The sequence below is a fragment of the Cervus canadensis genome, chromosome 6 (genome assembly GCF_019320065.1).
Source record: "Cervus canadensis isolate Bull #8, Minnesota chromosome 6, ASM1932006v1, whole genome shotgun sequence".
NCBI lineage: Eukaryota > Metazoa > Chordata > Mammalia > Artiodactyla > Cervidae > Cervus > Cervus canadensis.
The window spans coordinates 491,718-513,510 of NC_057391.1; the positions used below are offsets into that span (position 1 = coordinate 491,718).

The 21,793-nt window shown below is 43.2% G+C and overlaps 1 protein-coding gene across 7 annotated transcripts in view; it reads left to right on the forward strand.

Annotated features, from left to right (window-relative positions):
* The window catches only part of MCC (MCC regulator of WNT signaling pathway), a 500,790-nt gene that overhangs the window by 360,905 nt on the left and 118,092 nt on the right, over positions 1–21,793 (forward strand). For 5 of the 7 annotated variants that reach the window (XM_043470593.1, XM_043470597.1, XM_043470599.1 and 2 more), the window contains one exon: positions 19,216–19,329. In XM_043470593.1, the coding sequence (XP_043326528.1) occupies positions 19,216–19,329 (114 nt within the window). Of the gene's footprint in view, positions 1–2,285; positions 2,360–13,479; positions 15,690–19,215; positions 19,330–21,793 lie in introns of those variants that run through there. The other 2 variants (XM_043470598.1, XM_043470594.1) reach the window with 2 other exon arrangements.

Sequence of the window (21,793 nt, forward strand, 5' to 3'; positions counted from 1 at the left end):
AGACACCATTAATTACTTCTTTCCATGAAAACCACATCTGCTAATGATCTTGTCCTTTCAAAAAAAAAAAAAAAAATCTGTGCATCTTATTAAAAATCTTAACAATTTTACACTGGAGTTGAGGTGTGTGGGATAGATCCATCTATTATAGTAGCTATGGCCCTAGTATCATATACTTTCCATCCCCAGAAGAAAGTACTTTATTTAACCAAAGTGAAATTGGGCAGTGCATAAATGCTGGTGCAGAATAGAAACATATCATTTATGCCTGGCTCCCAATCATTGTGCTTTGCTGACCGTTTCTGAATTGCCTCTTGCTGCCTGAATAGCTACTATTAAAGAAATGAGACATTTTGTTTTCTAGACAGCCCTCTGATTGTTCCCTACATTCACACAGGAGTGCCTGGCTGCAAAGCTTTCTATTTTTCTCCCAGTTCATCCCCTAGCAGTTCAAAAGGTGACCTGTCACAGGGTGGAGGGCAAGTCTTTGCATTTTAAGAAACCCGCCCTTGTGTCTCCCCAGGGCCAGAATTTGACCTACACAGAGTTTCTGAACTTAAACGTTAACCCCTTGGCTCTGTACCTGAACACATTGAGCGGGTCTGAACGAGAGAGTTCTTTTTTGAGAATAACCTCAAGCTGTTTCTTGGTTCACAGCTCATCTCTACCCAGTTATCTCAGCATGCATGCTACTCCTTGGGAGACTGGCTGGGAGGCTGTGGGGATGGCATTGTAGGTGATGACGTGAGAGAAGACACTGTAATGTTTAGGTACAGGAATGTCCTGCAAAAAGAAGTCTTTCAAATGGCCTTAAAAAAAAATTGAGGTATGATGGACATGTGGTGGTAGATTAGTTTCAAGTGTACGATGCAATGATTTGATATTTGTATATATTAATAAATGGTCACCGCAGTGAGTATAGTTAGTATCCATCACCACAGAATTTGTTTCTTGTGATGATGACTTTTAAGACCTCTTCTCTTAGCATCATTCAAATATGCAATACAAAAAAAAAAAAAAAGAACAAAAAACAAAAAAATAAACAAATATGCAATACAGAGTTATTAACTGTAAGCACCATGCTATACATTACCTCCCCAGGACGTATTTATTTTATAAGTGGAAGTTTGTACTTTTTGACCTCCTTCACCCATTTTACCCGCCCTCCCCCCAACCTCTGACAACCACCAGTCTGTTCTCTGTATCTATGAGCTTGTTTTTTTCCCCCAAAGGGTCCTTTTTTTTAAAACCTATCCTGCTAATTCCTATATGTAATTATTTTCCCCTTATTTTCCTTTCTCCTTCTGGGTTTCTTCCTTTACTTTGAGTGGCTGCCTCGATGTGTATGGCATGTCCATTCTATGTACCTTTTGCCCCTGCCCTTTAGATTGAATCCCTTCCCTCTTTATCCTCTCCTTTTCCTTCTTACTCACAAAACAGCAAGAGCGCTGCGAACAGTGTCTCCTGTTCCCCTTTCCCAAGGCAGAGGAGTGCCGGCCGTGGCAACTGCAGAATTTCTATACAGGATGCTCTAGGCAGCAGACTGGGGGAGGGAGAGGGCGCAGGGCGTTTGTCTTAAAGCTCTGTTTTCTTAGGCAACTCCGGCTTTCAGTGGTCGCCGCTATTGCCTGCAGGGGCTGCGGATATTATGGAAGCTGAACCTGCCTAAGCTGTGGCTACTGGTCTAGCCCAAATTCTGGAGATCTTTGCTGTACTGACTTAAAGGGGCAAAAGGCAGTGCATAGTATTAGCCTTTGCCAAATCTTTGTTCCTGCCCTGTTCACCCCTCCCACCTCCAATCTGCTCTGTTCTCTACCGCCACTCACCAGGAAAGCTTAATTTAAAAAAAAAAAAAGTAGACACATCAGGAAAGCTGTGACCTGCACCCACTATTCAAACGTGGAGACTCAGAATTCCATAAACTGCAAGAGTTTTATGCATATGATGTATTCTGGAATTTGAACTCAATCATAGGCGAGGTCTGCTTTCTATTATCTTTCATAGCACAGATTTATCATTCCACATACTCCATTAATGTATTTCTTTGGAAATCATTAAACTTATGGGGAATAACTAATTTCTTTCAGTTTAAGTCCATGAATAAGTGCATTTTTGTCCATAAAATGCAGTGGGAGAAAGAAATGCAGTTACATTTTTTTTTCAGGAGGTTTTAAAGAACAGATTATGTAAAGCGCTGGTCTCTAGATGGATATGAAGCTAGTCTTAACATCTGGAATTTATTAGGGAAAAACAGCGTGTGTTTTCAGCTAAATTCTGACACTCCTCGTTTGAGTTATCAGTTCCTTAAGGCTGTCGGGTTGCCACGTTGATGCGAGCACGTACAGCGCAGGAGCTCCGGGTAGGCTTGCCGTGGCGTGTGCGTGGTCTAATACTGCACTCGGTATGCGGGGTGATGAAGAAAGCCCAGCTTAACCTTGCTTTATAAGGATGCTCTCACGCTCTGTGCTTCCCCAGGAAATGATATGATAGATTCCCACTCTTCCTTGGTGAACATAAATTTATTGTCCAAAAGAATCTAATATCTGGAATGAGATGCGGTATGTTTTTTTTTTTAATATTTATTTATTTATTTGTCTGCACCAGGTCTTACTTGCAGCACGTGGGATCTTCAGTCTTCTGTGCAGCATGCAGGAGGGAGGGGTCTTTAGTTGAGGCTCATGAACTCTTAGTTGCGGCCTGTGGGATCTAGTTCCCTGACCAGGAATTGAACCTGGGCCTCCTGCATTTGGGAGCATGGAGTCTTCACCACTGGACCACTAGGGAAGTCCCTAAATTTTTAACATCTTGAGACAGTAGGCAAGTTTTGAATAATCTTCCTTTCTTTCAAGATGGCAAATGAAAGGATAATTTGGTAGCTGTGGATTAGGTTTCTCTGCCCCAGCAAAGAAGGGGAGTCAAGATCTGCAAGTGTAAGGTGGTAGCTATCTTTCCCTTTTTCGCTCTGGCCTGGTGTCTGAGGGGGGGGTGGAGCTGTTCCTTTGTGGATTAGTCACTTTAAATAAACATTCAGTCCACTGCAGTCCTTTTCCGGGCAGCCCTGGCCCTGCAGGTGTGTGAATGCCAGGTACAGCGTGGCCGGAAGGGCCCCCTCCCGCACTTCCGTAAATGTCGCTCTGTTGGCTTGAGCATGATTGCCAGGACTTTAAAAAGCTGAGGAACCAAATCAAAAAGTCCTACTCTGAGGAATCCTTGACTCCTTTGCAATAACTTCTGTTTTTTTCTCTGCCCCATGAAAAGAAACGTCCTCTATAACCACTCCGTGTTGACTCACTTTTTCACCTGACACATCTATTGGTATAAAATGAGGGAATCATCAGATTGGAATGAATTTCAAGAGGCTGTAGACTAAACTCCCAGGGAGGACTGTACCCACATTACCCCAAAGAGAGGAGGCTGGCCCCTGACCTGAAAGGTTCTCCACCAGAGAAATTCCACAGCCATCACTACGGCTTTGAAGACGACAAAGTCCAGTCTCAGGAGAGGTGTTGCAGGCAAGCCTGAGCCCTCCAGCTGATAAACCCAGGGTCATGGGGACTGCCCTCAGAGTAACGGCTCGTCTTTGCCTGTTGGCTGCTGCTAATCTGCCTTCACCCGTCTTGCCTTAGAGCTAAGTAATCCTGCTTCACATTTGTGATATTTTTCTGGGAGCTCAAAGCTAAGCTCAGTTTTGTTTTTTGGAAATGATGGCCTAGATTAAGACCGATAGGAAGACTGTCTCACGGAGTCCTTGGGTTTTGTCATTCTGTCTGTTCATCTCAGAATGGTGTTTGTGCTTAAATTAATTAACACACACACTCGCATTCAGAATTTTGACAAGAGTCACTCGGGACTCTGAGGAGATGGCCTCTGTGTATCAGGCAAAAGCTTGCCCACCGTTGTTTCCATGTGCCTAGTGATTGACAGTGTGAACTGCTTCGGTTGAAGCTTAGCTTTAACAGTTTGAGTCAATGTGGGTTTTATGTTGTTGAAACTGCAGTATTTCTAGTCACTGCCAGATTTAAGCTTTGCTTTGGTGTTTTTATGAAGGTTAGAAATGTTTCATTCTTAAGCAGCCTTTAAGAATATTTGATACTTTCCTTGCACACTGTCTTACCACTTGGCTGCTTTAGGGAATTTTTGGTTTGCATTCTAGTACTATGTGTATATGGGTTTCCCAGGTGGTACTAGTGGTAAAGAACCCAGCTGCCAATGCAGGAGACCTGAGACTTGGGTTTCATCCCTGGGTCAGGAAGATTCTTTGGAGGAGGGCATGGCAACCCACTCCAGTATTCTTGCCTGGAGAATCCCGTGGACAGAGGCACTAAGGTCCATAGGGTGGCAAGGAGTCAGACATGACTGGAGCGAATAGGGGAGGTGTGAGGAAGGGAGTGTTGGGGAGAGGGTGGACAGTGCGAGAAACTAAGGGTTAGGTGTCGCCTCTGTTTCTCTAGTGTGTTGGGGCCACTGGTTAAGGTTGGACTTCACCAGCTTGGGAAAATTCTGTGGTTCCTCCCTTACAAGCAGAGGAGTTCAGTTTGCAAATGAACCTAAATGATGGGAGGAAAGCAATGCCACATCAAACGTGTGCTGAAAGAATACCGTCCTTCTAAGAAGTGCGTGCTGTTTGGTCACCCCGAGACTCCCCACCTCCCTGGGTACCCAGCTTGTCTCTCCCTGCCTGCGTCCACACTGTGCTGGGTGCACTGGGAGCTGTGTGCTGGGGTCTCAAAGGTGGTGCCTCCCCACTTGCAGCTCCTTCCACTCAGCCAAAGTCAGAAGCAACTGATGAGATCTGCATCCAAAGGAATTTGTTTGATCAGCCATCCAGCGTGGGCTCCTCTTCATCCTTCCTTTTTTCTTTTTTTTAAATTAATTTATTTATTTATTTTACTTTACAACATTGTATTGGTTTTGCCATACATTGACTTGAATCCGCCATAGGTGTACATGTGTTCCCCATCCTGAATCCCCCTCCATCCTCCCTCCCCATCCCATCCCTCTAGGTCATCCCAGTGCACCAGCCCCGAGCATCCTGTATCATGCATTGAACCTGGACTGGAGATTCGTCTCACATATGATAATTTACATGTTTCAGTGTCATTCTCCCATATCATCCCGCCCTCGTCCTTTCCCACAGAGTCTAAAAGACTGTTCAGTACATCTGTGTCTCTCTTGCTGTCTCATACAGGGTTATGGTTCCTGCTGCTTCTCTCCTGAGGGTGGTTCAGCAGACCCTGCGTGTTGCGGGAGACCACACAGTGTCCTCAGCTTCGCTGGCTGCTGCCGATGAGTTCTGTCCCACCCCCCGCTGTACTTAATCATTTTAGTCTGCCTGCAAGATGGAGGGGGCAGGGGAGGGGAATAAATCAATTTGTATGAGAGAAAATTGTCAAAGCATATGTGATAAAACGTGTTCTTTGTAGGTAGGGGGAAGAAAGGGAGGCTTTGTTTATTGAAATAATGCTGAGCTGTGAGGTACCTTTTGAATTCGAATTGTGTTGTGCTTTCTTGAGGCCAAGTGGGAAGGCGGGGTGCCTCTGAGGGACACGGAGCCCCTTACAGGAAAGGGGCCGGGATCCCATCAGGCTGGACTCAGAAACCACAGCACTTTGTTCTTGCCTGGGTGCACTTGCTGGCTTTACATCTTTCACCCTCCTGATTTGACAAGGGGTTGTGAAACACTCCGCAGGTGCTGGCTGGGCAGGCGCTGACAGAGGGTGGGGGGCACGCCCGCTTGGGTGGGTTAATGACTCACTTGGAGGAGCGGGGTCTTTTGGGGGTGTGTGGCCCCAGAGTTCTCCCCGCCCTTCTCCTGCACTTCCCTGCTTGCCCCCCGCGCTGGGCACTGACGGAGCGCGTGCCGGGATCAGGGATCTCGCTGCGGCTCCCCCCTGCTGCCAGCGCTGTTTCCAGTTTGTGCAGCACGGCTATAAACCATCTGGTGCTGGGCGCCATCCAAGTCCGCAGCCTTGGCGCCTCAGACTCAGACCATGTGATCGAAAACATTTGACCCTGGATACCCGTGGAAAATGCGGGGCAGTGAAGGTGACTAGGATAGGTCAGCTGTGTGCTGGAGGCTCACAGACGGTGCCGCCCCACTTGCGGATCCTTCCACTTAGTGAATTATTTGGAGAGTTTTAAGTATAGAAGGGGCTTCGCTTGTGGCTCAGCTGGTAAAGAATCTGCCAGCAATGTGGGATAGAAGAGAGTGCTATGTTAAACATTGTTTCACTTCAGTTGTGTTTATAAGCTATTTCTATTTACACACAGAAAAATATCTGACATATCTGTAGGTGGTAGGGGTAAAGATAATGTAAGGTTTTTTATCTGTATTTTCTAATTTTCTAAATGTATCCATTCAACAAATCTGCATGAAGTTCTCTGTGGGCCAGGCACAGCTCATCTTGTCCATTGGCTGTTGCCCAAGTTGTGTGACATGCCGGCCTTCTTGGAACTCATATCCTCGTGGGGGAATGAATTAATAAAAAACTCATATGATATATTGTCAGGTAGTAGTAAGTATTATAAAAAATAAAGAGGAGTGAAAGGCTAGAGGAGCAGTAGAGGAGAAGGGAAACCGGCTCTGGGTGGTTAGTGGGGACAAGTGGAAAATAAGTGAAATGAATTGACTCAGCATCCATATGGGAAATTACGATTACCATGCTAATCATGTGTTTCTCTATTTTGTTAAGAATTCAGTGTATTAGGCATATCATACAATTTATGCAACTACTATTTTTCCATTTTTTCCCCCATCATGAACAGATCTTTGTGCATATCCTTGCTTACAGTAAGCTCCTCTGTCTTCAGATGGTTTTTATGGAAGCTCATTTGGGGTCACTGTCTATGTCCCACTTGGGTCTGGACCACTCTTACCTTGTGCTGTAAGGACCCAGGAGGTCGGGGGTAGAGACCAGGCGTGAGGCGCCTCCACTTTCTAGACTGTTGAGGGTGAGCGTGTTTGCCTGCTTACCTACAGGCCCCGCCAGGATGCAGGGAGCAGCTGATCCAGTCACACATGTTGGAAGGCAGGCAAAGTGTAGGTTACTCTGACTGTTGTGACCTGGGTCTCAAGGTGATGATGAGCCATTCTGACTGCTTAACCAGTGTTTGTGTAAACAGATAGGAGAGCAACTCATCAGTGCTTTCAGGGCCCAAAGTTGCCCTGATACTTTTTATTTTTAGCAATCACAAAGCATGTTGTGATCATGATGATAATCAAAAGGACAGTAGTTATTGTGGCTAACCTTCTGCCAGGCAGCATTGTGTTAGGTGAGTTGCCTGTAGTAATGTTCATTTAATCTTTACAACTCTTATGTGGTTGGATATCATTGCCATTTTACCAGTAAACGAAGTCTTGGAAAATGTTAACAAGCTTGAACTAGTACTCAGGTCTGGAGTTTCTGTTTTGTCACAAGGCCTGTGTCCTTAACCACTGAACTGATTTTCCCATCGTTTTCTCCCTCTCTTCTCCCTCTCTCACTGTCTTCCTTTTCAGGGAGCACGTCCTAGTTGGGACTAGTGCTGACAGGGTTAGGTGATCTGGAAGGGAGGGAAGAGTCAGACCTTTTCTCCTGTCTAAACATACTGCTCTCTGAAGCAGTCAGCAGGGCCCCTGATGGGGGAGAACACTGAGCTGATTTGAAGTGTGTCTTCTCCCTTTTCCTGGTGCTTTGGATTCGATACCGCAGTCTGTGGTGACATGGCCCAGCGGTCAGCAGCCCGTGGTGAGGAAGGCGGAGCCAGGGCCCTGCTGAGCTTTCCTTGAAATGGGAGCTTGTCATGACATCAAGTGTTTTAAAGGAATTTTCTTTAAAGGAAATAGTGCATGTGGAAATATCTCTCAAATTTTGGGAACACATTTGAAGATGATTGTACTGAACTATCTCAATAGTTGACATCTTGGCTGTCTTCTGTACTCGAATGAAAAGACTGGGAGCATGTGCCTTGGGTTTTCTATACATAGAAAGTCCACATGTATATATGTGTGTGTATATATACATGTATATATGTGTATATAAGTGTGTGTGTACACACACACACACACACATGCGCGTCTCTAAATCTTGTTTTCCCAAAGATAAAACATTGTCCTCAATGCAGTTAAAAAAAAAAAATAGGTTACTTCCAAAGCATTCAACTATTGCTGTAAAAATACCTTGGTTTTTCCTGATATGCTGAGTTTATCGAGTGTTTCACCATTTAAAGGTACTTGGTTTCTTTAGAATGGGGAATTCAATACCTACTAAATTGGATCAATACAAAAATTTATGAACAATGCAGACCTTGTCAGGCAAGTCCTTATGCAATGTTCATATAATTCTCTGTGGGAGCTTCTGCCACAGAAGTATTTAGAACATACTGAAATATTCATGTCCTCTGATTAGCAGGATTTAATTGTTGCATCTCGATCTCCTTCACAACATGCCATTAGGATGCAGCCCACCTTGAAATTTAAGTGGGTGCTGTCAATTTATTGCAGTGTCTTTATTTTGTTTGTACTTCTTTCCAAATTTGTATTACATATAATTTTGGTTTCCCTTGAAAATAAAGTAACACCACAAAAAAGTAAGAATTTATTAGTGGAAAATGCTGTGACTTACTTTTACTAGCAACGACTATATAATAAATTTTAAAGTATATACATATATATATATGTAACACTTTCTGTTTAGATTTTCTAAGATCTTTCAGTTAAAGTACCTTTTCCTCCCACAGACTGTTCAGTTAGCATAATTAGGAGCGTTTTTGCACCTACACTGCACTATTTCCCTCTAATTTCTCCTCATAGTGTGGAAATGGTTGGAGATTAACTTTTGTCTGATTCTTTCCTGGGTCTGATATCAGCTAAATGGTCTTTTGTTTCTCAAAATGTTGGACGATTTAAAGAAACTTTTCATACCTTTCCATCATTCTAATTTTGCAGATTTGCTTTCTCCCCTCTGATAAAAAGACCTTTCTGAGACCCTGTCTTCTCGGCAGTTTCATGAAAGGATCTGGAAGGATCTCAGGAGTGCTAGGATATTCTGTCCCAGAGCATGAGGCATGGTGATTGTGAACAGAGTCTGAGGTTAGACCTGGTTTTCATTCTAGCTCTGCCACTTACTCGTTTGACAAGTTACTGAACTTCTAAACCTCAATTCCTAACTCTTTAAATTGGGGTTAACAGTACTTATTCCAAAGGCTATATGAAGAATACCTGAGAAAGTGCATGTCACATGGCTTAAATATAGCAATAGCAATAGAACACGTCCACATAATATTATTGCTAATGTTATTTCCAATAAAAATTGTGATTTTTTTTTTATTGAGCACCCACATAGTATTGAAGTATAGTTGATACATAATGTTATATAAGGTATACGGTGTAGTGATTCACAGTTTTTAAAGGTTGTTCTCCACTTATAGTTATTATAAAATATTGGCTTTATTCCCTGTATTATACAATATATCCTTATAGATTATGTTACACCTAATAGTTTGTACCTCTTAATCCTCTACTGCTATATTGCCCTTACCCCTTTTCTTCTCCCCAGTGGTAATCACAGATGTTCTCCATATTTGTGAGTCTGTGAGTCAGCTTCTTTTTGTTCTATTCACTAGTTTGTTTTATTTTTTAGATTCTGTATATGTCATATATATTTGCCTTTCTCTATCTGACTTACTTGATTTAGCATAATACCCTCCAAGTCCATCCACATTGTTGGCACATGGCAAAACTTTTTCTTTTTCGTGACTAAGTAGTATTCCAGTGTGTGTGTGTGTGTGTGTGTGTGTGTGTGTGTATATAAAATAAAGAAGATATGGTATATATACATTTCTTCTTTATCCATTCATCTGTTGATGCACAGTTAGATTGCTTCCATATCCGTGCAATTGTAAATACTACTATTATAAACATTGAATTACATATATCTTTTTGAAGTAGTTTTTGTTGGTTTTTTTTTTTTTTTCAGATGTATGCCCAGGCATGGAAGTTCTATGTCCTTTGGTAGTTCTATTTTTAGTTTTTTGAGAAACTTTCATATTATTTTCCACAATGGCTGCACTAATTTACATTACCACGCACAGTGTACAAGGGTTCCCTTTTCTCCATGTCCTTGCCAACATTAGTGTTCTTTTTGATGATAGCCTTTCTGAAAGGTGTGAGATGATATCTCCTTGTGGTCTGGGTTTGCATTTCCCTGATGCTTAGTGATGTTGAATATCTTTTCATGTGCCTGTTGGCCATCTACATTGTCCTTTGGAAAAATGTCTATTCAATTCTTCTGCCCATTTTTTAATTCGGTTGTTTGTTTTTTGATGTTGAGTTGTATGAGCCATTTATATATGTTGAATATTAACCCTTTATTGGGCATATCATTTGCAAATGTTTTCTTCCGTTCCGTAGGTTGTCTTTTTGTTTTGTCAGTGGTTTCCTTTACTGTGAAAATGTTTTTAAGTTTAATTCGGTCCCACTTGTTTATTTTTGCTTTTATTTCCTTTGTTTTAGGAGAGGGATAAAACAAATATATTGCTAAAATGTATGTCAAAGAGTGTTCTGCTTATGTTTTACTCTAGGAGTTTTAATGGTTTCCAGTCATACATTTAGGTCTTTAATCCATATTGAGTTTGTTGTTGTATATAGTGTTAAAGAAACTTCTAGGTTCATTCTTTTACATGTAGCTGCTCAGTTTTCCCAGCACTGCTTGTTGAAGGGACTGTCTTCTCTCCATTGTATGTTCTTGCCTCCTTGTCATAGATGAATTGATCATAAGTGTGTGCATTTGTGTCTGGGCTCTCTCTTGTGCTCCATTTGTGTCTGGGCTCTCTTGTGCTCCGTTGGCCTGTGTGTCTCTTTTTGTGCCCGTACTACACTGTTTTGATGACTGTAGCACTGTAGTGTAGCCTGAAGTTAAGGAGCACAATTCCTTCAGTTCTCTTCATCTTTCTCAAGATTGTTTTGGCTATTCAGGGCCCTCTGTGTTTCCATACAAATTTTAAAAATGTTTTCTCTAGTTGGTACGCAAGAGTTTTTTAAATATATACAAATCAATCAATGTGATACATCACAATAACAAATTGAAGAATAAAAACCATATTATCGTTCCAATAGATGCAGAAAAAGTCTTGGACAAAATTCAATATCATTTATGATAAAAACTCTCCAGAAAGTGAGATTAGAAGTAGTGTAATTCAACATAATGAAGACCATATGTGACAAACCCACAGCTAACATTATACTCAATGGTGATAAGCTGAAAGCATTTTCTGTAAGATCAGGTACAAGGCAAGGATACCCACTCTTGACTTTTATTCAGCATAGTTTTGGACATCCTAACAATAGCAATCAGAGAAGAAGAAAGAAAAGAAATCCAAACTGGAAGGGAAGAAGTAAAACTGTCACTGTAGATAACATGATCCTATACAAAGCAGATGCTAAAGATGCCCCCGGAAAACCACTTGAGCTCATCAATGAATTTAGTGAAGTTGCAGGATACAAAGTTAATATACAAAAATCTGTTTTTCTGTGTACTAACAACAAACTATAAGAAAGAGAAATTAAAGAAATAATCCCATTTACCATCACATCAAAAAAAAAGTAAAATACCTGGGAATAAACATACCTAAGGAGGTAAAAGACCTGTATTCAGAAAACTGTAAGACAATGAAGAAAGAAAATTGAAGACTAAGCAGATGAAGAAATACACTGTATTCATGGATTGGAAGAATTAATACTGGTAAAATGAGTATACTACCCAAGGCAATCTGTAAATTCAGTGTGACTTATTTTTGGAGGAGCATATTTTTGCAGATGGAGTGGGATTGAGAGTTATCTTCAAAGTTGAGAAGGTCAGTCTTGGATACCTCCTCTCCTTGACAGCCTTCTTACCCCAGCCGTTGATTTGAAGCAAGGGAAGAATTGCCTTAGGTGGATCCCAGGAATGATGATGTGGCTGTATTCCCAGTTAGTACTTGGTTCCTGCTTTGTGATTTGGCGTCATCACCTACAATAGGTGGTCTTGAAGGTGATCACTTTTCCTACTGCTGCCATGTTGAAGGGGACAGAGTGCTGTTTTCGACAACCGAGTTTCAGTGTAGATTTATAAAGTAACTCAGGGATCACTGACCAATGAAATCAGGTAAAATGAAAACAAAACGGTGGTGCTCTCTGAGTTGGTCTAGGACAGCAGAAAAGTCATGAACATGCAGCAGGGCAGTCTTGTAGATGGTGTTTAATGAGTTTTAAGCTTCAAGGCTATGAGCATTCTTTTCTTGAAATATTACACAGCAGGTGCCCCTAGCTGGAATTCTGGCAGTAAATAGGAATCCTCCAGTCCTGGAAGCCACTGAACAGGCCCGATTGTGTCCATCTGTCAGGGAACACTCCCCTTTTGCGAGGGATTTTGTTCTTTCTGTATCTGAATTAGAATGTGCAGGGTGTGGGGAGTCTCGCAGAGGAGGCTGAATGAGTCTGCTTTCTCATGTACAGATGTCTCCTGCTATTTTCAAGGACAGGGCTGGGATGTAGACGTTTACCCACGAACTCCTGGATTGCCATATGAGAGAGCAGGAAGCCTCCGGAGAGGGAATGAGGAAATCTCAATTTGGTGAAACTTCTTTCTCTGACTCTGTTTAATGTCTTTACAATGAAGGAATTGAACTAGACATCTTGAATTCCCTTGCCAGCCATAAGGTTGTGTGTGATTCTGAGTGCTCTTTCAACTTCTGGGGAAAAGATTGTTACTGATTGGTTCTGTATATAATGAAGCTTCCTTGGGCAGTTGCTTTAGCAAATCCATTCTGGGATGGGCAAATAAAGTGTGCAAAGCCCCAAGCACAGAACTCAGGGCAGGGCCCTCTGATACAGACCAAAGGATGAAAAAGCACCTGAAGTTAGAGACCCCAAATTCACACTGAGTTGGGCTGACTGCCAGCCCCGAGCTTCATCACTGTTACTAGAGGGCTTGCCCTGCCACCTCTTCCTGCCCTGCTTCTCCGCATGACCCCACCCTGCCAATGTGCACACCTGCCCTCCAACCCACACACGTCACACATGTGTGTTCTGCAGACCAGGAGAGCAGTGGTGTGTTGAGTTGGAAGTGCCAGCAAGGCACACAGCAGAGACAGTCAGAGCGTGGAGTGTTTCTCAGTTTCTTGCCCTTGGGCTGATTTCCTATGTCTGCTGTGTGCCTTGGTTCCTCATTTGTCAGAAGGAGGTAATAATCCCTATCTCGTAGCACTGTGGTGAGGGTTAAATGGGATATCACATGAATTGTGCTTAGTCCAAGTGACTGGTACCCAATAAACATTCAGCAAGTGATAACTATTAATGTTATGACTTACTACTATCACATTGCCTGGGATTCTTAAAATATTTCCAGAGTTTGGCATTGGGGTTGTGACAATGCCTTTTTTTTTTTTTTTTTTTTTGCAGGACCCTGCAGCTGATTGAATTAGGTAAAATGCAGAAATCACTTAGTGACTTAGTGTAGAACCTGTCAGAAATATGTGTTCAGCGTACACTGAGTTAGCTATTGTTAGTTTTAAATAAATTTTTTTTAAGTCTGTTTCTTTTAGAAAGGAATATGTGTTCAGTAAAGGTCAGTTGCCCTTACTCCTTCCCCTTTAAGGCAGAGAACAGTTCAGAAAGAGGTTGGCACTACCCACTGTGTTCAGTCGCATGTGATAAAAAATTGTAAATACCTTGTGCTGGAGGGCATCTGGCCCAGTTAGAAGGCCAGGGCAGATGTTCCATCATCGCTGGTGGGAAGGAAGTAGATTCCCCGGCAGTGAATGGCTTACAGGAGCGTGTCATGTTGGCAGGCCAAGTACAGGAGAGAGAGAATGAACAGGCACCGTCTGCTCGGAGTGAGCTGACCTGCCCACACAGTGCGGGAAGCCCAGCCCAGCCATCTCACCGTTAGTGCTCTGAGGCCTTTGGATGGCAACTAAGGGATGAACTCATTCCTCTGCTTCAGGTGAAACTGTGGAAGCCTTTGGTCCCTTTGACAGCAGTGTCGTAAAAGAGCAGACCCAAGTCCCAGAAAGATAGGTAAAATGTTGACCTGGAGTTTGACAGCCTCGATCCCCATTCTGGGACCCTTTCACCCTCTGTGGTCCTTGGGAAAAATACTTGTTCCTAGCACACGGGGAATCATAGCCTCCTGGTAGGCCAGAGGTGGAGTGTGATGGAGACCCGGTGGGGTAATGCATAGGAGGGTGCCAAGTGATCAGGAAAGAGCCAGCATGTGTTCCGTTGTTTTTATTGCCAGTAGTAGCAAGATGAAGAAACACCGTATAACCATAAATACACAGCGAGGCTCCTGGGGGCTCATTAGAGTCATTGTGTTGCTGGCTTAAAAGGGCGTCTTAGGAAGTGGGAAGCCCTTTGTCTCCTGGCTAATGGCTAACAGGAAGCACGTCTATCCACAGAGCCCAGGAGCAGCACTAGGAGGGGCTGTCACCAAGGCGCTGCGGGCTCCCCGCTCAGCCCCCGGCTGCTGGACACCTTATCTGTCAGAGGCTACGCAAGCTTTTCTTTACCGCCAGCTGAACTGTGAAGTATTAATCAAGTAATGTTTCATCCAAAAATAGCAACCATTTTGACAGTTGTCTTGAAGCCAGATTTCCAGGTGGTTTACTTTCATTTGGATACACACTGTAAAATGAATGTGAAGCTGGGCTCAAAACAGCTTAGGGAATCAGAATCCTTTATCTCCAGAAATATGAAGTATGTGTGGATTTATATCCTTCACGTGCTAGACCCAAAATTGTATAAGGAAGTGTCATGATCCCATTGCAATACTGCTGAAAGGCCTTGGGTTAAAATTTCACAGAGAATTAAGAGGTTTGAGAGTCAGCTCTTTAAGCCTTGGGATTTCAGCAGAATCCACAAACCAGCTGCGGCCTCTCGTTCCTGTGCTGTTGACCACCGGGAAGTGTGCCTCCAAGATAGGACTGTGTTACTTCCTCGTCTGAATGTACCTCTCACTACCTAGAGTGAAGCTTAGTCTGAGAAGGTTGTTGACTTGAAACTTGGCGACTTAGAAGGTGGCAGGGAAAGAGGAAGTGCATATTCGCTGCATGCTTACTTGGTTCCAGACACTGCTGGTCACTGCGCTTCACATGCTGTGCAGATTATTTTATGGACAGCACCTTCTTTGCCTGTTTGACAGCCCCATCACAAACTGATGAAATCAGCTGTTCAAAGACAATTCAACAAGTAACAAATGAGATGTGAACCCAAGTTTATCTGATTCTTTGTAAATTAACCCACTTCATTTGCAAGAATATCTCCACATAACAGTGGTCTATACAGCAGAGGTTCTGTTCTTGCTATTGTGTTATGAAGTCTGGAGTTAGGCAGTTCAGAGCTGGTAGGGTCTGCACAGTTGTTAGGAATTCAGGTGCCTTCCACTGCCTAGAGTATGGACCTCATCTTTCTGAAACAAGATGGCTGCTGGGGCTCCATCCATCATGTTAATATACCAAGCAGCAACGCTGGAGGAAGAGAAAAGCATGACCTCCCTCAGAAGGATTTCCTGATCACTCCCCTGTACCTCGGCTTCTGTCTCCTCAGCCAGCACTGTGTCCCACGGCTACACCTGGCTCCAACTAGAAAGGGGCCCGAGAACTGGGATGTTTTAACTGGTCAGGAGTGTGACCAGTCAAAAAGCGGGATCTTGTTCCTGAACATTAAGAGAAAGGTGTGTTGGGGAAGAAACTAGCACAAACTCCAAACGTCATATATTTTCTTGCTCTCTTAGGCTGGGGACGGAACTTGGCCCATACTCAGTCATGAGGGTGAGAGAGGGGTTGGTCAGCCTGATCCTTGACAATTCATCTTGCAACTTGTGGGCAAACTTTTTACCCAACTGCACCTCCTAGCCTTTGTAGTTAGCTTCTGCTAAACACATGTCTCAGTGACAGCAAGCAATGTGTGTCTATTCTACCTGGTTTAAGTTTTTTCTTCTATCAGAATTGCTGGTGGACAGGGAGAGAAAATGCAGCAGGGAGGGAAAATAGAAAACCCGTACGGTTTTTATGCTACAGTCTTCACCTGCAGAGGACACTGTCACAACTCTTGTTTCCTTAACACAGAAGCCTCTTTCTCCTGAAAAAGAAAAACAAAAATGTATTAAAAACTATCCCAAAAGGGTTTGAAACCACCAAGAGGCCTCCCCCAAAAAGTTAGAATGCCATCTTTCTAGTTTATTTTTCTGTTATATATTTATCTGAGTTTTTTTCTCAAAAAATTTCTTTTTTTTTTTTTTAAAGCGTTTTATTTTGTATTGGGGTATAGCCAATTAACAATAGTGTGGTAGTTTCAGAGAAGGAAACGGCAACCCACTCCAGTGTTGTTGCCTGGAGACTCCCGTGGACAGAGGAGCCTGGTGCGCTGCTGTCCGTGGGGTCGCACAGAGATGGGCACGACTGACTCGACTTAGCAGCCGCAGCAGCAACAGTTTCAGGTGAATGGCAAAGGGACTCGGCCATACATAGACAACTGTCTATTCCCCTGCACACTCCCCGCCCGTTCAGCCTGCCATGGGACATTGAGGAGAAATATTTTAAGTAAACTATTAATTCAAATTAAACTGAACATTGCTGTCACGTGCAACACTGCGAAGTGAGGAAAGGGTACCTGTGGCCTTGGCTCTCATGTTAAGCTCTGCATGAGACTTGACGTCAGCAAGTCAGTCTCTGGGTTTCAGATCCTCACCTACAGATGTGGGAGACGTCATGTGCCAAGGGCCTGCCCCACTCAGACGTCTGTGGTCATTCCACATGTCTGCAGAACAGGTGGGATCACAGATCTAGCACCTAGTCCAGTTGGTTCTTAGTTTGGAGTCCATCGATAGACTTCAGATTGCATCATCATGTTAATGAGGGGAACACTGCCTAAACACCAAGTTTATACTCCTCTCTAGAAGAAGATGGCAACTCACTCCAGTACTCTTGCCTGGAGAATTCCTTGGACGGAGGAGCCTGGTGGGCTATAGTCCACGGGGTCACAAAGAGTCAGACACAACTGAGCGACTTCATTAGAAGAAAGGCCTATCCCATTCATGAGATTCTTAAGGAGTCTTCAGGTTAAGAATCACTGATCTAGTCTCGTTTCATGGATAGGCATTTTCCAACCAGGGAAGCGAAGAGACTGTCCCCACAAGCACATCTGATGGATCCTCAGGCCATTTGGAGAGCTGGTGTTACTGTCTCTAAGTCCGTGACTCCTCCTCAGCCACGTCCCACTGAACCTCCTCTGCCCCTGTACTGTGGTGGAGATAACATCTCTGTTGGTCTCCCCATCTGGGCCCAGTTCATAAAGTCTCTGTGGCCTATACAGTCTCCTCTGTCAGCTTTTCCCCCCTGAATCTCCCCCACAATTCCTGTGGGCAGCCCTTTGGCCCAGAAGTAAGAGGGGAGATAGACAAGAGAGGAGGTCTGTCTACGCTCACATAGCTGGGATTCTTGTTTCCACTCCCTTATCTCTTAAGGAGCACACGAGCTCTTCATGTATTTCATCCTCCTTGTCAAGGGTGAGGAGGTGAGTCTTCTCCCAAGACAGGACATAATTGCATAACAGACCGCAGTGTCTGTTGCAGAGGAACATTCTCAGATTGACAGTTCAAAGGCAGAAGGGGGAACCCAGCTAGGCAAGGGAGTGAATTTGCCTCCCTCTCCCCACCCTGGGAGCCAAACTGCCTCCCAAAATTGTACAATGGGAACACTGTGGTATCTGTGCTGAGAATTCATCACATAAACCCTGTATCTGAAACCTAAAGTGACCTTTTCTGAGCAGCCTTAGCCCCGCATGAGAAGACAAATAACCGCCAGATGGCCTGACATTTCCTTTTTTAAATTTCAAGGATTCTTGATTTCAGCTCTGTTATTGATCTGTTGGTTTGCAGCCCCCATGCAATTAAGTGAAGTCGCACTCACTGTTGTGGTCGTCTCACAAACAACTGCTATGAAAACCTAGCTCTGCCCCACATCTCCTTCTCAGCTATGCACTCTCCCCCAAGCCTCCCAAGCCACCACATAGTGTAGAGAGACAGGCTGCAGAAAAAAGCTTCTTTCTAAACCTGAAGTTAAGATCTTTGAAGTGGAGTTGTATACCGCTGCACTGTCCATCTTGTAAGGTCACTCCGTACTTTAGAGCCTCCTGGCAGAAGCTACACAATTCCTATAAAGAGGGAGTGTTTGCTCTGATTGTCCTCACTTACCCAAGTGTTACATCGATTGAGCTCCACCCAGGAGCGACAGTGAAGGCAGAGAAGTAGTGACTCGGGGCAGGGACGGTGGGAAGGTGTTGCTCGGGAGCATGGTTGAACAGATGTTAAAGACGAGCCCAGCCGTCCGCCTGCACAGTGCAGTGGGCACATGTGTGGTGAGCGTGTGTGCAACCCGCGCTCAATGGGCAGAGCCTGAATGCTGAGCAGGTGGAGCTCCTGGAAGTGCATGGTGCACTCGCTCATCTGCTGAGGAACGTTCTTTCTCACTCTGCTTATTCTGAGAGGGTCGTCTGGGAAAAAAAGGAACAGCAAGGGATTCTCAGTTTCTCTTGCCGTAACATGATTTATCAGAGCTCTGGTTGTGCCCTGAGAGGCCAGAAGCATCATCTAGTCTTCTAGACTGTCTGGGGGGCAATGAGGAAGGAGGAGCTGGTCAGAAAGTTAATGGGTCAACCTGAGGAGGAAAGCGTCGGAAACAATGAGCTCTCGCATTCTTTTCTTACTACTCAGCCCCTTGGGCTGTCTGGATACATGGCAATATCTGTGGTTGAATTTGAAAAAAAATTGAATTGCTCCATTCAACTTGCATATTTTCCCAAAGGTAGAAGTTAATTTGATCCTGTCTTTGCCTTGCTTCTTGAGAATCAGGCAGTCCACACCAGCGCTTAATCTGGTCCTTGCTGAGTAATTCAGGGAAAGCCCATAGGATGAGCAGCTTTGCTCTCTGTTTAATCAGACCATCCCAAATTAGGTCCTGCTGCCCACACTTAACAGGGTTCTCCCTGGTACATTCAGGATGACCAGATAACCCAGCTTGGCGGTAGGACTCCTGATTTCTGTCCATTGTCCCCTGAGATTAATGTCACCCAAGGTGTCTGGCTGCAGATGACCCCTTTTCTTTGTGATCACAATAATTACAGGGAATGAAGGGACGGGGACGGAAGTGAGTGAGTGCTGAAGGGTCTAACCTTGTGCCCCTTTCCTCCTGTCACTGCAGCTCCACTTGGCAGCCCTGGCGTCACTCAAGGGAGATATAGTGGAGCTTAATAAACGTCTGCAGCAAACAGAGCGGGAGCGGGACCTTCTGGAAAAGAAGTTGGCCAAGGCACAGGTGAGGAGTCTGGAAAGGGTCTCTTAGTTTTTTGCTTTTTATTTTTTCTTTTTTTTGTTTAAGATAAAACAGATATAGAAATCCCCACAATACAAATATTGCTTAATGATCGAACATCCTCGTAACCACTGACCAGGTAAAAAATTAAAACCTGCTGGCCTTCCCAGGAGTCCGTCCTTCTGCCTCATCCCAATTCGCTTTCCCTGCCCCGGATGTCACCACTACCATGACGTTTCCAGTCGTGTTTCTGCTTCTTGACAGTCTGTCGCAGGAGTTTGTATGTCCCTAGACAGTACAGTTTTGTCTTGCCCATTTGAAAACTACATGTTTACTTTTAATTTCTCAGTCCACAGGTTTTCCCTTCATTCTTTATTGGCTTTACACTTAATCTGTTAAAAGTGTCTGACCTACAGAGTTTCCCCCAGTCCAGATGTTACTGATTGCTCACCCATGGCACAGTTCGCTGTGTTCCTCTGCCCTCTTTATTTCCTGCAAAATGGCCTTGGATCCCAGAGACTCAGTCAGATTCATGGTCAGTCCTTCTGGCGACACTATAAAAGACATTTGTTTTTCCGCTGGGAAGCACGTCGTAGTAGGTTGGCCAAAAAGTCTGTTCGGGTTTTTCAAAACCCCAAACAAACTTTCTGGCCAACCCAGTATCTGGTTGTTTTGCCTTCTAAAGGCAGCTATATTGACACTCAGTGCCAAAGTTCACTGGTGCATCGGGACTTTACAAAATATCATAGTATTTTATTTCTGCCATTTCTTTATCAGTTATTAATTGGAATACTTTTATAGAGACATTTCCCATCATCTATGAATTATTCAAACAATGGTATAGTTCATAAAGGAAAAGTAGAATCAATGCTTCATTCTTTTCATTTAACATTTTTCAAGATAATGAATTGATGACCTATGATCTTCTGAAAGTGCCCAATTATTAAAAAAAAAAAAATGAACTTATGAGTTTAAGCATACTTGGGTCAGTCCTTTGTAATTATTTTCCTTGTAGAAACTCAAAGTTTACTCCTTGGCCAGTAAGAACCTCTTCACATGGCTCCTGAATCTTTTGACACTAGCCTAGTAGTGATTCCAGGATTACTAGGAATTACATTTCTAGTAATTCTGTAATTTCTAGTAATTCTAGTAATTTCTAAAAAACCTAGGAATTACTAGGATTACATTTCTCCCCCCAAACCTGGAATTAAGCATTCTGCAAATAGACCTGGTTTTTCTTTGTGGAAAATGGTATTTCAAGACTGCAGTCTGGGTGCTAAGGGTGCTTACTGCTTCCAGGCTGGTCATTGTTTTTAGGCTTCTTTTATATACATAGTCAGGGAATTATTTATTTATCTATATATGTAAGTATTTATAAATTTTAAGATAAAATACCTTAGGTGCTCATATTAATCCCTCCAATTTAAATTCAAACTACAGGGTTCTTCTGCTTGGATTCCATACTTTATCTGCATCTCCTTTCTTTCACACTCAAAGTGTTAGTTCGAGAGACTCCCTTGGTGGTCCAGTGGTTAGGACTCTGTGCTCCCACTGTAGGGGGCATGGTGGTTGGGGCTCTAAGATCCCATCCACTGTGGTGCAGCCAAAAAATACATAAACAAAAAATAATCCTAGTTTTTATGTTTACAGAGGATGATTGGATGAGAATATTCCATAATTACTGGTTTACTTTATTCTGTATTATATACAATCAGTCTCAAAATAATAATAATCATATTACCATAACAAATAGAGTTACTGAAAAGTTTTTTGCATTATGCTTTCATCATCCCTGCAGTTTTTTGCAGTTGTACTATATCCACACCTTCTGACCATACGCTGGTCACATCTTTCACGTTTTCTCCTCTTAGTCCTCATTTAGTCTTCTACAAGTAAATTATATATTTAATGTTTACGATGGTCTTAATGTCAACATCCTTCTGTTTGTTTAATGCCTGAAGCTTGCTTTCTAATAGAGTTCCTCAGGGAGGACTCACAGGAATAATCTTCACCAGCTTCTTGCTTTTTAATAATGATTTATCTCTGCCCTTTATAATTGAAAGGCATTCCTCCTGGATATAAAACCCTTGACTCATCTTTTCTTTGCCTGAGTATGTTTCTTTGCTCTATTTTGACATAGAGCGTTGCTCTCAAAGTTTCCCAGTAATTCACCTATGTTTCCCTCACAAGACACTTACTTACTGTAGACATTCATAGCATTTCTTTCTCTTTCTTTCTCTCTTTTTCTTTTCGTTTCCCTTCTTCCCTCCCTTCCTTCCTTCCTCCCTCCCTTCTATTAATTTTACTAGAGTAACTCTTATTTTTAGTCATTCTGGTTTGGTATTCTTACATTTTCTGTGTTTTCTTTTGCTTACATTTAATTTCAGAGACTTTTTTTTAAATTATAATATTGAATACTTTGTTCTCTTGCCTTTTTTTTCTTCAAGGATGTTTACTATTCATATCT